The sequence below is a fragment of the Strongylocentrotus purpuratus genome, unplaced genomic scaffold (genome assembly GCF_000002235.5).
Source record: "Strongylocentrotus purpuratus isolate Spur 01 unplaced genomic scaffold, Spur_5.0 spur5_scaffold_13, whole genome shotgun sequence".
In the NCBI taxonomy this organism is placed as follows: Eukaryota; Metazoa; Echinodermata; class Echinoidea; order Camarodonta; family Strongylocentrotidae; genus Strongylocentrotus; species Strongylocentrotus purpuratus.
In genome coordinates this window covers 31,581,757-31,598,226 of record NW_022145598.1, presented here as the reverse complement: position 1 = coordinate 31,598,226, position 16,470 = coordinate 31,581,757, and the positions used below count along the sequence as shown (strand labels likewise).

At 38.1% G+C, this 16,470-nt stretch overlaps 1 protein-coding gene across 1 annotated transcript; it reads right to left on the bottom strand.

Annotated features, from left to right (window-relative positions):
• Positions 1-606: 606 nt before the first annotated feature.
• On the bottom strand, positions 607-14,892 carry LOC586264. Its single transcript, XM_030983367.1, is given in 14 exon segments — positions 607-1,595; positions 2,787-2,865; positions 3,685-3,901; positions 4,546-4,587; positions 4,590-4,676; positions 5,376-6,247; positions 6,872-6,958; positions 7,914-8,028; positions 8,549-8,621; positions 9,239-10,999; positions 11,381-11,711; positions 12,363-12,823; positions 13,532-13,673; positions 14,829-14,892. Coding segments are annotated over 13 exon segments (4,350 nt in total). The 5' UTR covers positions 13,652-13,673; positions 14,829-14,892; the 3' UTR covers positions 607-1,490.
• Between the last annotated feature and the right edge of the window lie 1,578 nt (positions 14,893-16,470).

Sequence of the window (16,470 nt, the reverse complement as noted above, 5' to 3'; positions counted from 1 at the left end):
AACAGACCATGTATATCACACTAAAACTATATATGTACAAAGTACAATGTAATGGAATATAATTGTAAAACAAACCATTTTACAGGTTGTTATGTGTCTTTGTATAAAAAAATACTAATTGTACTGGTAATGTAGAGTTATTGGATAAAAATGCCTTATAAAAATGCTAAAAAGTTATAAAATTCTGGAATGACTTAAAAAAATACAATCTGGATAAAAAAAATGTTGCATAGATGCTTAACATGATGGTGCATAGCATGAATGTTATGGAGTTTATCTCATAAATGCGAAACTTGATTTTCAAATACATGCACATGAAGCAAGCCAGCACACCCTGAAATGCTATTACATGAACATGTATGTTAGTATCAGCTGACCAACATAAACAAGGAAGCAGCTATCTGATTGGATAATAATCTGGGGGATGTTTCACAAAAATCCTAAGTCGAACTTAATATATTAAAAAGTGAAAATTCAAGTATTTTAGATTCTTTATAAAATCCACATCAAGAACATGAAATCTCCTACACTAATAGAAAATATTAATGATTTGAATCAACATTTTAAAATAACTTTTACAAAAATGTTCATAGGTGTTGAAGGCTTTCCATAATTGTTAAGTTCAACTTAGGATCTTTGTGAAACAGCCCCTGGGGTCAGTGGACAGCTTCAAGTTTGAGTAGCTTGGAGGAGAGGTCAATTGATGTGAAGAAAAAAGAAGAATAGCTATACATGAGCTACGGTAATGTCCTATGAAGAAATCAGCTTATAACATGGAATTAAAGGTTTTACTGCCCAACACTTCAGTATACTGGCTGAGAGAATCAGGCAGTTGTCTGCAAATGTGGCTCATACATGTGTACCGTACCTTAACATGTGATGAAGCTCTACAAGTGGTTATTAAAATAAGCAAGAAATGTATGGAAATATATGGCAAGAAACAAATGATTTATGGCAGTTCACACTGAAACATCAGATTCATAATAGAGTCACGGACAGCTCCTATTACATAAGCATCAAACCATAAATGTGTCCACAACACGACATGCACAACAGTTTGGACAAATCAATCAACATCTTGATAGGGGATCAAGTTTCTTTCCATACGATGCCAGGAACTGATGGCTGACTTCTATGGCAAGACAGGAAGAAAATTGGTACATATATATACTCAGGGTCATTACTTTAAAAAATGTTTTTTCTGGATTTATATAGAGCCTAATACATCTATGTCTCTTTAATAGCGATCATTAAATACAGATTTACTTCTATTTTCTTATTATTTTCCATGTCTGCCTGATTCTCTCAGGTTATCTCAGAATGTCTTATTAAAAATTAAAGTATTGAGTTTGGTACATAAAAGCTTTGTAACCCAAGTTTAAGCTATTGTAAATGACTTATCAACTTAATGAGATCATTTATACAGAATCAAACTTTCTCTCCTGTAGACATCTAGCAACCTGTTGAAAACACATACGGCAGCTTCATGATCAGTCTACAAGCTCCCCATAATATGCTGTAATGGTTTTGATTTTCTTGTTCAAGAAGTTCTGCTCGATCTCCATACGCCCTCCTGGGCCAGCGAGAGAGGCCAACTATAGAGGGAGACAAAGAGATGAGAAGTCACAGTCTGGTATTGTTGGCTTAAAGGCGTAGACCAGTTTTGGAAATGCCCCCCTCTCAAAAAATAAAATGGAAGCTGTTATTACCAATCATGAGAAAGAATCTGTTTTGACTAATACGTGATGATACAAATTTTGCAGGGAAACCGCCTACTAATTGATATATTTGGTAAATTATTATATCTATCCGGACTGGACAGATATCGCATAGTCCCATATACATATTTCTGTGTACAGTGCTTGTAATTTACCAAGACTGGGCCAAATTTCTTATCATTTTGATGATTCCAGAACCTTGCAGTACACACCAATACTTATATGCCAGAGGATCAACCTTTTCTGATCGATTCCACAACGTTTCTTTCACAATGCAATCGCTTGACCAGAAAAGGTCTATACCTTTAAATACAAACAGAAAACAGAACTCCAGGCAGATGTACCGTAAGCCACATCACGATGTTGTTCTTGTAGAACTGAGCATTAATCTGTGTCCCTGTCCTTACACTAGGTTCTCAGGTTGATATAAACACATGTATGTATCATAGCTAACACCAATTTTACAATGTACATCAATGATGGAGATAGCTATCAATCGTTTATTTATGTAATAGATCGGGTAAGGTTCTGAAAGGTATAGACCAGTTTTGGAAGCGCCCCCCTCTCAAAAAATGGAAGCTCTTATTACCAATCATGTGAATGAATATGGCTTGACTAATACGTGATGATACAAATTTTGCAGGGAAACCTCCTACAAATTGATATATTTGGTAAATTATCATATCTATCTGGCCTGGATAGATATCGCGTAGTCCCAAATACATCTTTCTGTGTACAGTGCTTGTAACTTTACCAAGACTAGGCCAAATTTCTTATCATTTTGATGATTCCAGAACCTAATTGCAGTACACACTTATATGCTAGATGATCAACCTTTTCTGATCAATTCCACAATGTTTCTTTCAAAATTCAATCGCATGACCAGAACTGGTCTATACCTTTAAGCATTGATGTAAATTCATGAAATATAGGAAATAGATAATTTTAGGATACCTACTCTATGGACTCATATGGAGGTAAACTTACATTGAACAAGGACTCATCAATAAACTTTGAACTTGTGAAGTGACTGGAATAGATCACATTTTAAGATTTTTTTTTGCTTACCTGTTCTACATTAGCATTTCTTGGAGCAAAGAAACCAATGTTTTCTGAGATGCATCTAGCTTTCTCAAACATGGCTGCAGTAAAAAGGAGTTAAGGTCAACAATTCAAACGGTTGAAAATGGATAAATATTAATACTTTGAAAATAATTGTTTTTCAAAATCACAGCTATATATCAACCACTTGAATTTCACGAAATATGAATAAGCAAAGGAAGGACGATTGCATAAACATTGTGTATACAGTATCTCAGTCAGCAAGTTATCAGCGTTTGGCTTTCATTTTTGTGCGTAAAACATTGTGAGCAATACTATATTTGTACTCCTGATGGTTCTAAGATGGTCTTTAAAAATACAAAGACCTCGCCCAAACTGAAAACCATTTATTTAAAAGAGAAGACTTTAATGGGATATCCCAGTAGACCAGTTGACTTTTTAGATGGGCAATTATCAATAGAGCCTTACAATTTCATGCTGTCAGTCTCAAGGGTCTGCGATCTCAATGGTTGTAGCAAAAGTTTAGCCACTTTGTTTTTAAAAGTATCATTTAACAGTGTTAAATCTGAGATGCATGGCCCTATACGTGTTATCAGTTTCTGTGATATGGTCGAACATTGAAGCCCTAAAAATATTGCGCTTCAAAATGATCCTGAAGTGCCTCAAAAAAGTAAAAATCTTGAAGTGACCAGTTTTACCATACTAATTTTTCCCAATAGACTGTAGTGTTATAAAAACTGTTAGGAAAATGAATGTTTAAATTTTGATTCCAATCATAAATATCTTGATAATCTGACAGCTTGTAAAAGTCATGGGGTTCCTAACTGACCTAAAGGTTCATAATTATGATGGCAGCATGAGCTAAATCCAGGATTTTGTTTCAGAATCTTTAATCAAAGGATATGTATCAATGTCCATCATGGAGAAGAGATCGAAGACCTCAGCATTGAGGTACTTGGGTCCGCCCCACGGAGGGCTCAAGAACACCACGTCTGCTTTCAAGTCGTCTGCTACCTTGAAGAAGTCACCAACGATGAACTCGATACGATCCTCAACCCCGTACACTGTAGCGTTGTGTCGGGCTAATTCGATCTTGGCGGGGTCGATGTCAACTGCTACCACTGGATTGTGAGAAATAGACGATCCTGGATTTATTAATTCTGTTGTGTAATGGCGTTTTGTTCCCCTCAAAGAAAAGAAAAATAAGAACGATTCTCAATGTCTAAAACATCTTATAAATGCTTGTTTGCTGGGGGAGTTGGCAATATTTAAGGAAAAATCTATCACCAATGCAAATAAGAATTGTACAGTGACTGTAATTGGGCACTGATCTATTGAAATACAACAATGTTGATGCTTTCAACTTGCATCACTTCTTTTGTTCACATAGTCAATCCATCACTCATCATTAATACAACACTTCTTTTGACAACAGTAACAGTAACCGATGGGGTGACCACCTTCACATGAACACAATACACATGTAGGTAAACTAGATGGCATTCCCCCTCACCTCCCAGAAGTTGCTGTAAAAAAAAAAGGATTTTGGCCACAGAGATGCAATGTTGTTTATCTTAAACCTTTCACAAGTAAAGCAAACTGGATAGTATTGCTCCCTGCCCCACAGAAAACGACACAAGATCAGATCAAATCTACATCTTCCTGCTTGATGTACAGCTATAGGACCTCGTGGCAGATTAGCCTTGTGCAAGACAGTTATCAGACAAAGTCTACTACTGTATTTGCCAATGACTCAGATACTTACCTCTCTCACACGTAAAGGCAAACTGGATCGCATTACCCCTGACCCACAGAAAGCATCAACAATCAAGTCACATCTACATCTCTCTGCTTGATGTTCGGCTATCCTCTCCGGGGTCACCGAATACCAGCCCTCTAAAGAGATTATAAAAACACAAAAATGAGACCCCAAAAATGATGAGGATGAGGAAAATAAAAGAGAGTATATACGGTACCAAACAACTCGATTCTGAATCTATGTTATGTTTGTGATCTGTTTTTTGTAGTTTTTGTATCCATTATTATTATCAGTTTCAGTATAAACTGCTCAACTTATAGAAATACATGTCCCAATCTTAATTACTTCAGCTTTTAAATACAATCATTATGAAATATTGAACTCATGAATTTACATTAATTTACATTAATTCATTTGATAATGTATAATAATTTGATTGGGGCAGATTGTAATTCATATATTAATGTACAGTATCATATTCTACAGTTTCCTTGATTTTTTGTTCTACCATTGTTATCTATCAGTATCTTGATTTGTATCTGAAAATTAATCTCATGTTTTAGTAACAATAAAGACATAATAATAATACAAGTAGAAGACACATTACTGATTAGTTTTGGCAAGTTAATACGATAATGTATAACAAGCTGTTTTTGGATTGTGTATACAGCTTGTAAGGTTACATTAGCCAAATGTCAGCCAGCAGGACAAGCAGGCATATTTACTTACGATGGCAACAAAGGTGTTAGAAGTAGACTAGGGAAAGGAAAACAGAAAAGGGGGATGAGGAGAGGGCAAAAAGGAGGAAGGGAGAGAAAATTTAGACATACACCTACCTTCATCTAACTTGATGCCTTCGTCAAATCTTGAGAACAATCTGTATCGCTGAGCCCAGTACTTGTTCAAATGCTTACTGCCTCCAGCTATGTCATGCTTGGAAGTATACTTCCGCTGTCTGCGCTGCTTTGCTTTTGGTTTCGACTTCTGATCATCATCTTTGACTTCTCCTTTCTCCCTTACGACCTCCTCCGCATTGACCCTATTTTCCTCTTTCTTTATGTCTTCTAGTTTAGCTACGGTCTGTATAGTTCCAGATGCACTGGGCATTGTGTTCTGTTCCGATGCTGCTTGTTTTGGCAAGTCAATTGGCAAGGCATCTCCCTTTTCATCTATGCAGATATCCTTACTCTGCACTTCATCATCCATTGTCTGATCTGCTTGTTTGTTACTATGGCAACCATCATCACCATGTTCTAAAGAAGCCTCCTCTCCTGGGAATTCTTCTACATGTTCATGGAGTAATTTATTATCATCAGTCTTATCCTCTGTTGGGGCCTCAACGTTTTCATCAAGATTACTATCTGTGTCATCATCATCCTCATCGAAACCATGACAACTGACCCCAATGTCATTCAAGTCTTCCTCTCTCTTCAGGAAACCCCTCACCTTTCCAAGAACATTGCTCTTGCCAACTTTAAAGGACATCACACGACTCTGCTTTTCTCCTCTTTTTCCACCATCTCTTGATCCTTCCTGGGAAGTTGTCCCGGCAACTTCATCGCCTCCGTCTTCAGCCTCGTGTTCTTCATCGCTGAATCTGATGTGGAGCGGCTTCTTCCTCAAGTTCAGGTCGGGGTCGTGACTTTTCTTCAGCCGTTTGTTGAAGTAGTGGACCTTTGCCTTCTGGAATGGCTTCTGATCCAAGAACCTGGAAAAGCAACATAATATAGCAACAAAAAAAAAAAAAAACCCACTTAAGTTTAATACAAATGGAATAAGGGCACACATATATAATGGCATTATAATAAAAATTCTGACTGAAAATGCCATATTTCTGAGCTACAAGTATCATACATTGCTATTGAATTTGTTCAGCACATAAACTATCATGACTGAAATTGAATTGAAAAGTTAATAACGGTCATTTACCATACTGAAACTTTTACAAGTTGTCATGTATAGATCAATTCTGTGGCAAGAAGCATTTGCATCTCTGGACCCCTCAAAAATTTCATGAACATTTATGGTGTTACAGTGATCAATTTTCAAGTTTAAAGCCTGTCTGTACTAGTTTGGCCAGGGGGATTAGACCTCCCTGCAAGGTCACTGACAGGTGGTTATGTTATCAAATAAGCTGTCAATTAACATGAGAAAAAGGAATCATGGGGGACCAACAGGCACCGATTAGGCATTGTTTGCTATATAGAGGGCGCTAGTAGCTATAATTCAGTGGGCCTTTAACATCAAGTGCAAATGCTGTGGCTTCGGTGAGAGTTTTAATCTTTGTCAATACTGCACATCTTTAACTGCAATGTGAGAAGGGGTGCTTTACCTCCGAGATGCAGGGGCACAACTGAGACCTAGTTTCTGAAAGACTTTGGTGTATGCTGACCCAAGCTCCTCAGCATCCAACTCATGACTGAAAAAAAAAGAAGTACAGAGATTCCCATTAAAGGTATAGACCAGTTTTGGAAACGCCCCCCTCTCAAAAAATGAAATGGGAGCTCTTATTACCAATCATGTGAAAGAATATGTTTTGACTAATACGTGATGATACACATTTTGCCGGGAAACCACCTACTGATTGATGTATTAGGTAAATTATCATATCGATCCAGCCTGGGTAGATATATCGCAAATGCACTTCAACATTGAACATTTGGGCATATATTTCAGCTTTTTTGTGAATTTAGGTTGAAGTATTGCCATCTAAACCTCTGAAGGCAATATTTAAACAATATTAAATGGACATTTTGCCAAAGACCCAAAACCCTTGAACCGCAATCTTACCACTACCGGTCTATATCTTTAACATCACAAACATCTATAGATCCCATACACAAGCTGGATGCTGTTTAGGATCTACACTGACAACTTTATGTACTAGAAATACATACATTCTTTATCAGATGTAGTTTGATTTGGGTAGCAAAAAGCACAACTTTTAAATTTAAAATGTACATGTAGATGAAGCATTTTACCTTTATTTATATATATATATATATATAACATAAACATGAATTTACAAATTAAATATGTCAAAAACGTTTAAAATCATTGCCAATTAGACATTGACATATTTACATTTGACAATTTCCCATTGTGTGTGCTTCTTTAAAGGAATAAATTCCTACAATCCCCAAAATACACGATTGTCTATTTTTCATAAATTATCAGTAAATTTCTTGGAACTCACAATTTTTTGCACCCTTACAATCATTGCTTTATATTTTCTTTAGATTAGGACAATGGCACATTCAATTTTTTCAAATAGTAGATAGTAATAAAGGCAAGAGCTTCAAATATTGCAAATGAAATAAACAACATCTAGGAACAACAAATTCTTTCAAAGCTGAGGCACAGACTAGTCCTACCTCCTCTTTGTCTTGTATGGTGAGTCTTCTGGAGGCTCTTCCTCTTCATCATCATTACCATGGCAACTGCCAGTAGATCCTAGATCTCTGTTTGCCATGATAGCTGTGGAAGTACCTTCAATGTACATGGATTGAACAATAAGAATTACATCTTTTAGTGAAATGTTTTGTAATACAATCTAAGCTTTATTGTTTCTATCAATATGCTTGTAAACAAAAAGAATGCATCACAAATAAAAAACTAATATCGCCATTCTGTTCCTACATATACATGTACATGTAAGTACATGTACAAATATTTGTAAAGAGTTTGCTTTGTAATATCAAATACAGTTGTACGATCAAATACTGTTTAAAGAAAGAAGAACAGACAAAAAATACACATGCAACAGGGGGGGGGGGGGCAATGAAAATATTGTTATCAGCCTAATCCAGAAAAAAATAAGGAAAATCAAGTGTCAAGTCCCATTCAATTTACAAACATAACATAATTATCGAATTGTGGACAAAAGTTTTTCAATTAAAAAAATAATCAATTCTATCATCGCTTCTCTGAACAAAGTTTCCCCCAAATTATCATAATCCTTGAAGATTATTCAAAGTAACAGATAAATGGATGGTGGAAAGGGGGTTACCATTGCTGCTTCCGCTGGAATTAGTCCTGGTCTGCTTTGAGTTTTGCTTCCTTTTCTTCCCTCCACCTTTCATCTATGAAGAAGAAGAAAGAAGATTTGGCAATTAGACAAGGTTCCAACATTTTCAGGGTGTGGTTACCTATGAATGAAAATTGGGAACTGATATTGCTTATCCTTCCTCCTATTCCGTCAGTTATTCAAAGTGTCTGAATTTGAAAAGTCTGCTCAAGGTGCTCAGAAAATGGTCAGGAAAATTACTGGAAACAGGACGGCTGTTGCTCTTAAAAAGCAATTGTTTGTTCAACTGAGAACAGGAGGGTCAAATCTGACTGACATGAGCGCTATACAAGAACCCACTATTATTATTATTATTATATATAATCAGTATTGAGTAATTACCATTTGCTGGAGAGAAAGTGGCATTTTATATACTGCATTTTAAGATGATGTCAAAGAGACAAGGGAAATTAGATTATGAAAATTAAAATTTAATTTTATGAAAGCAACCCATTAGAGACTTTAAAAGTAGAGAAGGGTCCTTGTAAAAAAAACGTCAGTATAGTTAGGACCAGAAAACAACATTATTCTGACTTCGGTTTTCCTTTTAAATTTGACAACATCTCAAAAATACATGGTTACCCCTCCCTCTATTACCCCTGCAAATACCCATTATAGGAATCTCTTGCATACCTCTCTGCCTTGAGGTACATCACTGCCAAATCCTGATGGAAGTCCCATTTGTTTCATCATGTCACTCTCCTCTTCATCTGGGAAGACCATCTTAATAATCTCTTCCTCTAGGTTGTGACCAGGCTCATCGTCATGCTGATCTGGCACTGGTTCAACCTCCAAAGCCTTCTCTACATCATCAACCAGTTTAGAGTCTCCTAATGTACTCATGTCAGGTATCTGTTCTTGCAGGAGTGTTGAAGCATCCTCCTCCTTTGGTTCAACCTCAACAGCCGTCCCTACATCATCAACCAGTTTAGAGTCTCCTGATGTACTCCTGTCAGGTATCTGTTCTTGCAGGAGTGTTGAAGCACCCTTCTCCTTTGGTTCAACCCTCGCAGCTGTCCCTACATCATCAACCAGTTTAGAGTCTCCTAATGTACTCCTGTCAGGTATCTGTTCTTGCAGGAGTGTTGAAGCCTCCTCATCCGTTGGTTCAAACCTCACAGCTTTCTCTACATCATCTACCAGTTTACATTCTCCTTGTATCTGTTCTTCCAAGAGTGTTGAAGCTTTCCCTTTTTGGTCACAGGAACTGACAACACATTCATCCTCTTCACCCTTCACCACACCATTAGCTTCTATCAGATTTTCTTGAGGAATCTCTTCACCTACTGCAATTGGTCCCTCCTCTCCTTGAAGCACATCCTGCCAAGAGTGGAACCAGTGGTGGTAGTACCAGTATGTGTCATCGGAATGCTTGTCCCATTCTTCTATCAATCCTGGAGTCCATTTGGATTCAGGTGCAGTCAGAGCAGCATCCTGTGACTTATCATCCATTTTACCACCACTTAAATCTTTTTCCTTGACCACATCACCAGCATGATTTTCAATGTTTCCATTTTGAAGGATTGGTTTCACTGAAGAGAGGGGGATATGGACTGCATTGCCAGTATCTCCTTCAGCTGTACTTTCATGCTGCTTGCCTGGTTGGTCCCCAAGAGAATCAATAATTACATCAGTTCCAGGTTCTAAAGATTTTGTACTAGGAACTGTCACATCATCAAAAGTACGCGATTGTTGCACAACATTTACTTCACTGTCAGCCTCACCAATATTAGTGAGCTGACCTCCCCCGCTGTTATGGTCAGTGCCCTCACAGCCATGACAAGGCTGTTCCATTTTCTCTGAGAGGTGAGCTGATTCTGTGAGGATATCTTTGTCCTGGCAGGATTCAAGAAGCATATCTACATCAAGGTCAGCCACATGCTCCTGATTACATCTGACATTCATGTCTAGGCCACCATTGTCCTTTAGCTCACTATCTTCTTTTTTCCCTGATGTTTTTATTAGCATACCACTTGGATCCCTTCCACCCTCTGTATGCAAACACCCCTCCTGGGTATAACTGGAAGATTCATCTTCACCAAACTCTGGATGCAGTTCAAGCCAGCCTTGCCAGATGAGGCCATGCCCAAACTTCTCCCAGTACTCCTCCCAAGAAGAGACATCCTCAGACCCATCAAAGTCTCCACTGACTCCAAGTTCCTTCTTGCATCCTTCCAAGCCACTTGGCATACCCTCATCTGCATCCTTCTCAGAATTTCTACCGTGGCCGATATGTGAGTTGTGCTTGGTTTCATTCTCGTCTGCATTTTGGACATTGGAGTACGTGTCCTTCTGGTTATCTTGAGATCTCTGCCTGTTCCTGCTGTTCTTCGCCTTTCTCTTACTTTTCTTTCCTTTGTTTGACTTTGTTCTGACCTTGTACGTGCCCTCGTCCTGTCAAAATAGAAGAGAAATATAACACAATATCTGTAAGAGTGCAAAAAGAGCAAAAAATTATTACTTTCCTCTCTAAGCTAAGCAGTATCCTCTTCTATTTAATATTGAATATGGTCCCTGTAAAAAGCCACCAAGTAAAGTCTTGCCTTACAAAACCATGACTGCTTTAAAGTGCCTTAGCAAAGCATCCTATACAGAAGAAGCTGGAATTCGTCCCTATTTTCACTAAGTGACGGTAATGAGGAAAATCGCACACAATTTGCGTGACGATTTTCCTCACTACCATCACTTCGTGAAAATAGGGACGAATTTGGTTAGTTTTAGAAATTGACCATGGAGAGTTATTGCTCCAGCGAGTGTCATACAACCAATATTTACCTCCTCCTCACAGTCTCTTGGTGAACGGGCAAAGCTAAGAGGGAGTCCCATGTCCTTCATGACCTCTTCTTGACCTTCATACTCTCCGGTAAAGTTCAAAAACGATGAGTGGTACGGCCTGATCTCCTTCACATCACACCCATTATCGGAGCCATTCGCCTTCTTGACGGTTCCCTCTGCAATGGCTGATTCGCTGGTCCCACATTGGTGTGATTTATCCTTTTTTCCTTCATCGATGAGGACATCGTTTTCCTGTTCCTGTTCAAAGGTGTCATCATCACGCTGCTCTTCAGGCTTTCCATACAGACCCCATCGGTACAGTTCACCGTCGCTGTAGCAATAGAAACAAAACATATCATGTAGTAGTAGTCGTATCCCACAGAACATTCTTATGGCTTGTCCAGATATATACCACAGTAAATCACAGCTGTTTTTCATATACAGTGTATAAATGAAAGGCAAGTGAGCGCAACAAAGGTTCACTGAACTCTGTGTTATAAGATACAGAGATATGAAGCATACAACAAAATAAAAAAAAAGGCAGTTTACCACTTCATATCTCATCAAGGCCTTAGAGAAGCAAAAGAAGGATGAGGGTGAATTGTTAAGAAAGCATGTTATGTACAGAGACAGAGCCATGCTAATGAGGCTTATAGTTACATTATAATCTAGATTTCTAGTATCCAACCTGAACTGGTGGATCGGTGTTATTACAAGATCAGATACAGTCCAATCATGAACATCATGCAGGATGGCTCCTGCACAAAGCTATTGGGAATGAAAAAAGCAAGTGAGCAACAAGTTTACCCTTGCCTGTTCCACACCACTTTGCTGTGCCACTCAATTTCCTTGATGTTAGACACAAACCTGCAACACTTTACTTTATATGTTATAAGCTTGATTGGTACTACACATTCCCCACTCCATAGAAAACCTGAAAGTATTAAGGAAAATCTACTTTTCCACTGTGCTCACAACTTACTCTGCAAAAGCTCTGGAACAGCGGACTTCAATACTGACAAATGGCTCAGGATCATAGTGGCCTTCTCCTGCAGTTTTTTCTTCTGGCATCTCAGTCTCATCATTATCATGCTCAGTGATGACCTTATCTCTCTCCTCTGCAGACTGGTTGACAATCCCATCTCTCTCCTCTTCAGACTGGTGGACGATCCCATCTCTCTCCTCTGCAGACTGTTTCAGGACCTCATCTGTCTCCTCTTCAGACTGGTTCACGATCTCATCTCTCTCCTCTCCAGACTGGTTGACAACCTCATCTCTCTCCTCTCCAGACTGGTTCACGATCCCATCTCTCTCCTCTCCAGACTGTTTCACAACCTCATCTATCTCCTCTGCAGACTGGTTGACGACCTCTTCTTCTTGTCCTTTCCCCACAACATCTACAAGAGGGAGTCCTGGTGGTTCTTCAGTCTGTGGTGAGATACACTGAATACACAAGACGAAGAAAATGGAAGTCAAACAAAGTATAGGTCTTGGGTTTTGAATGATAGGACTGTCAAATTAACAAAACAAAAATAATAGCTCCCCGCTCCCACCCTCCCCTTTCAATTAATTAAATACAGTGACGAAATTCATCAGAATAGTCTTTAAAACCCTTTAAAATGTTGGTGATGTCTAATTGTTCATCTTCAAAATATTCATGATATCTAACTTTCAAAGCTGTTTTTGCCCCTTTAGGACAATGATACGAGTAGTTTTTTTAAATTCTTTTATTTCACAAAATCTGTTTCTTCAAAGAATAAGTCATGCATTAGATGTAAATAGTCACTTTTACTCCCACACAAATTATTTTCTTATTGAGCACGTAGTGAATCATGAAGAAAATATTACAAACTCAGCCATCAAGACATTGATCTACATTTGCTACTCTCCACCCAGGTGTTAAATGGGTACCCGGTAGGATGCGAAAGCTAAATGTGCTTAGATTAGCAATTGTGCGCTTGTAAAAATGACGCCTGGCTGAACTGCTCCCCAGGGAGTGGAAAATGTGCATACATTGTGTGCGGGTAAGCCTGAATCAAATGACCGGGGTAATAATACGATTGCAGGGCCCTCAGGGAGAACAGTATGAATACTGATGAGGCTACCCTGGGTAAACAACACATATTATTATTATTATTATTAAAGACAAACCTTCATTTTGCTTTGGACCTCTCTCACACCGAGAGGTTTTTCTCCCTCTCTCCAGTTCTTCTTGTCTCTAGCCACCTGGATGATCATCTCAATTTCAGCAGCACAGTATGAGTAAGCCATCTATCCACTTGACTCCTAGATTCTGAGATTGGATGATAACAAATAATAATAAAAAATCAAAACAAATCTGAGATGTATAACTGTTCGACAGTGGAACACTCTCCCTCTTGAGGTTGTCCTGGCTCCATCAGTAGAAGCCTTCCAGCGACAACTAAAGACAGGGGGGGGGGGGGAGGAAGTAAATTCCGGCAAAATGTTTACTGCCACTATACACCTTTCACCTGCACACCTGGACATCCCTATGTCGCCACACACATGCACTTTCACACATCTGCAAGAATCTTCAGCAGTGAAGGAGGCAGATTATCTTGAAGAAGAAGAAGATAAAATGAGGGGTAACTGTAGATCACCAAAACCTACCTACACAAGAGTATTATGTATATCATATTTTATTGTACATCATAATCTGTAGAGATGTCGTGGTCTAATGGATACGTCGTCAGACTGTGAATCACAAGGTTCACTGTTACAGTCCTGCCGCGGCACTAATGTCATGTCCTTTGGCAAGACATTAATCTCAATTTGCCACTCTATACCCGGGTGTTCTCCATTCAAGCGAATCGTAAAGTCATAAAGCAATGCATCCATTCTTGGTTTGCCGCGAGCGTTGAATCTCATTTTAAATTGGATATGAAATAATCTGGTCATAGAAAACTTGATCCATAAATCATGTAGCAAATAGGACCGGTATGTAAAAACCCTGCAAATTTCCAACAGCTGAAAACAGACTTTATGGACTATAAACTGACCGTCAATGTTTTTTGGGGCAAATTTGACTAGGCCTAGGACTAGGTCGAGGCCCAGACTAGATGAAACTAGATTATTCTCACAAGTAACAGAGAAGCAAGACACAGTTAAGTCACGCAGCAGAATAAAATCAGCAGCAGCTTTGTTGGAATTATCCCCCACGTCACTCTCTCTTTCTCTCTTTCTCCTGTTCACACGCACACATAGTACACATCACTCGGCCTTTTTCTCGATCTCCAATTCAATCCTACCGGTAACAGTTAACACGCACAGATTTGTACGAATGGGACTGTATCAACGTATTTGAACAAGTAAGTTGTGCTGCAGAAGATCAATACTAGTCTATACCATTTAGAAATCTCAATATATTTTCATGTATTTTTATAGAAGCAGTCACAAAATTTTGGAAGATACGTGAAATAGGGCTCACATATTTTTGGTAGCTCTCTCTAACTTACGAATCTCTTGAACGTGCGATCGTCAACAAAACGTGTTTATAGTTAGTCTGACTTCCAAGCCGTTATTCCTTTCTTTCTACTTTCTTGAAGTTTTGTATGTTGACATCAAATCAGAGCTACAACGAAGAAAAAAGTAAGATAAAGAAAGTAAATCCAAAAGTTGATATCCTCTTCATGATGGATAATGGAGGCTTCCGTTTTTGTTTGTTCGTTTGTTTGTTTGTTTGTGTTTGTATTTGGGGAGGGATTAAGAAATAGTTGGCTGGACATCAGGCTAAGCTGAGAAAACTTTTGCTAAAACAACAACAACAACAACAACAACAAAGTTTTGGGTAGAGATGTTCAAGGTGATTGAGAAATGTGGGGGGGGGGGGAAGAAAATATCAGACTGAATGTTGATTACAAAAATATTATTATTGGTTTAATTTAAAAAACGGCAGTACTGCATTAGGCTTATACATGCACGAACAGAACAAATCATAGATCTTAGATCAGTGGAACTGGGGACAAGTGGGGGTACGTACAATGGCATGCATGCGCCTAATTTGCTAAGAACGAAAAGTAGCCCTTTGAGAAATATAAATCGTACTCATTTCTACCAAATACCCCTACTCTTTACAAGAAGTGTGTCATTTTGACACTGAAACGTCTGTAAATGCGATTTTCTAATTGACTGCTAAAATGATGTATTCTCCAACCGTAGGCCTATATATATTTACTGTCATTTACCCATGCCATTTTGAACTATACACTACGGCAAAATAATCAATTTCCCTTTAAAAAAAAAAAGAAAGAATAATAATAATAGTAAACAATTTTTTATAGACAGTGAGGGAATTTTAAAACCACAGTCACAATGCATCCCGCCCCCCCCCCCACTCAGTGTTATTTAGGGTACGCGTATGCTTGTTCCCTCTTATTGAAAGCACCCCCTATCTGAGGACTGCCAACATTTTCGAACCCCCCTTTCGCGGGCTAAATGTCAATCATGTAAAAAAAAAAACGAAAAAAAAAAGAGAGGTATTTTTGCCATGATAAAATATTTTTGCCACCCTTCTTCTCGACCCGAAACAACATATTTATTATAGCTTCCCTCACATATGTCCATGATAAAGCGACTGGGAGGAATTTTTTGTCTTCTTCAAATTTTCCCCAAATTCGCTCGCATTTAGTTGATCTAAATTATGTAACCTTAAAGGTCTTATTCAATATGTATTAAAGAGACTGAGCTTAAAGGGGAAGTCCACCCTGATAATATATTTGTTTTAATACAAGGAGAAAAATGAGAAAACAGATCAGTGAAGAATTGAGGAGAAAAATACAATAAAAAAGAAAGTTATGGATTTTTAAAATCCATAACTTTTCATGAAATACTTGAAATATGTGAGTCAAATTGGGAACGCAGTCTCTAAATGTGATGTCACCCCTCACATTTTTATCTTTTGTTGAATGCAAGAAATGTCATTGAATTCCATTATGTTTAAAATAATAATATATATTTTCTTCATGTCTATCTCGATTATAATTATCACGGATAACAATCTTTCTTGCAAGCACCCCATACAAAATAGGTCTATACTATTCCTTTAATATTAAGAGAAATGGATATTTCGG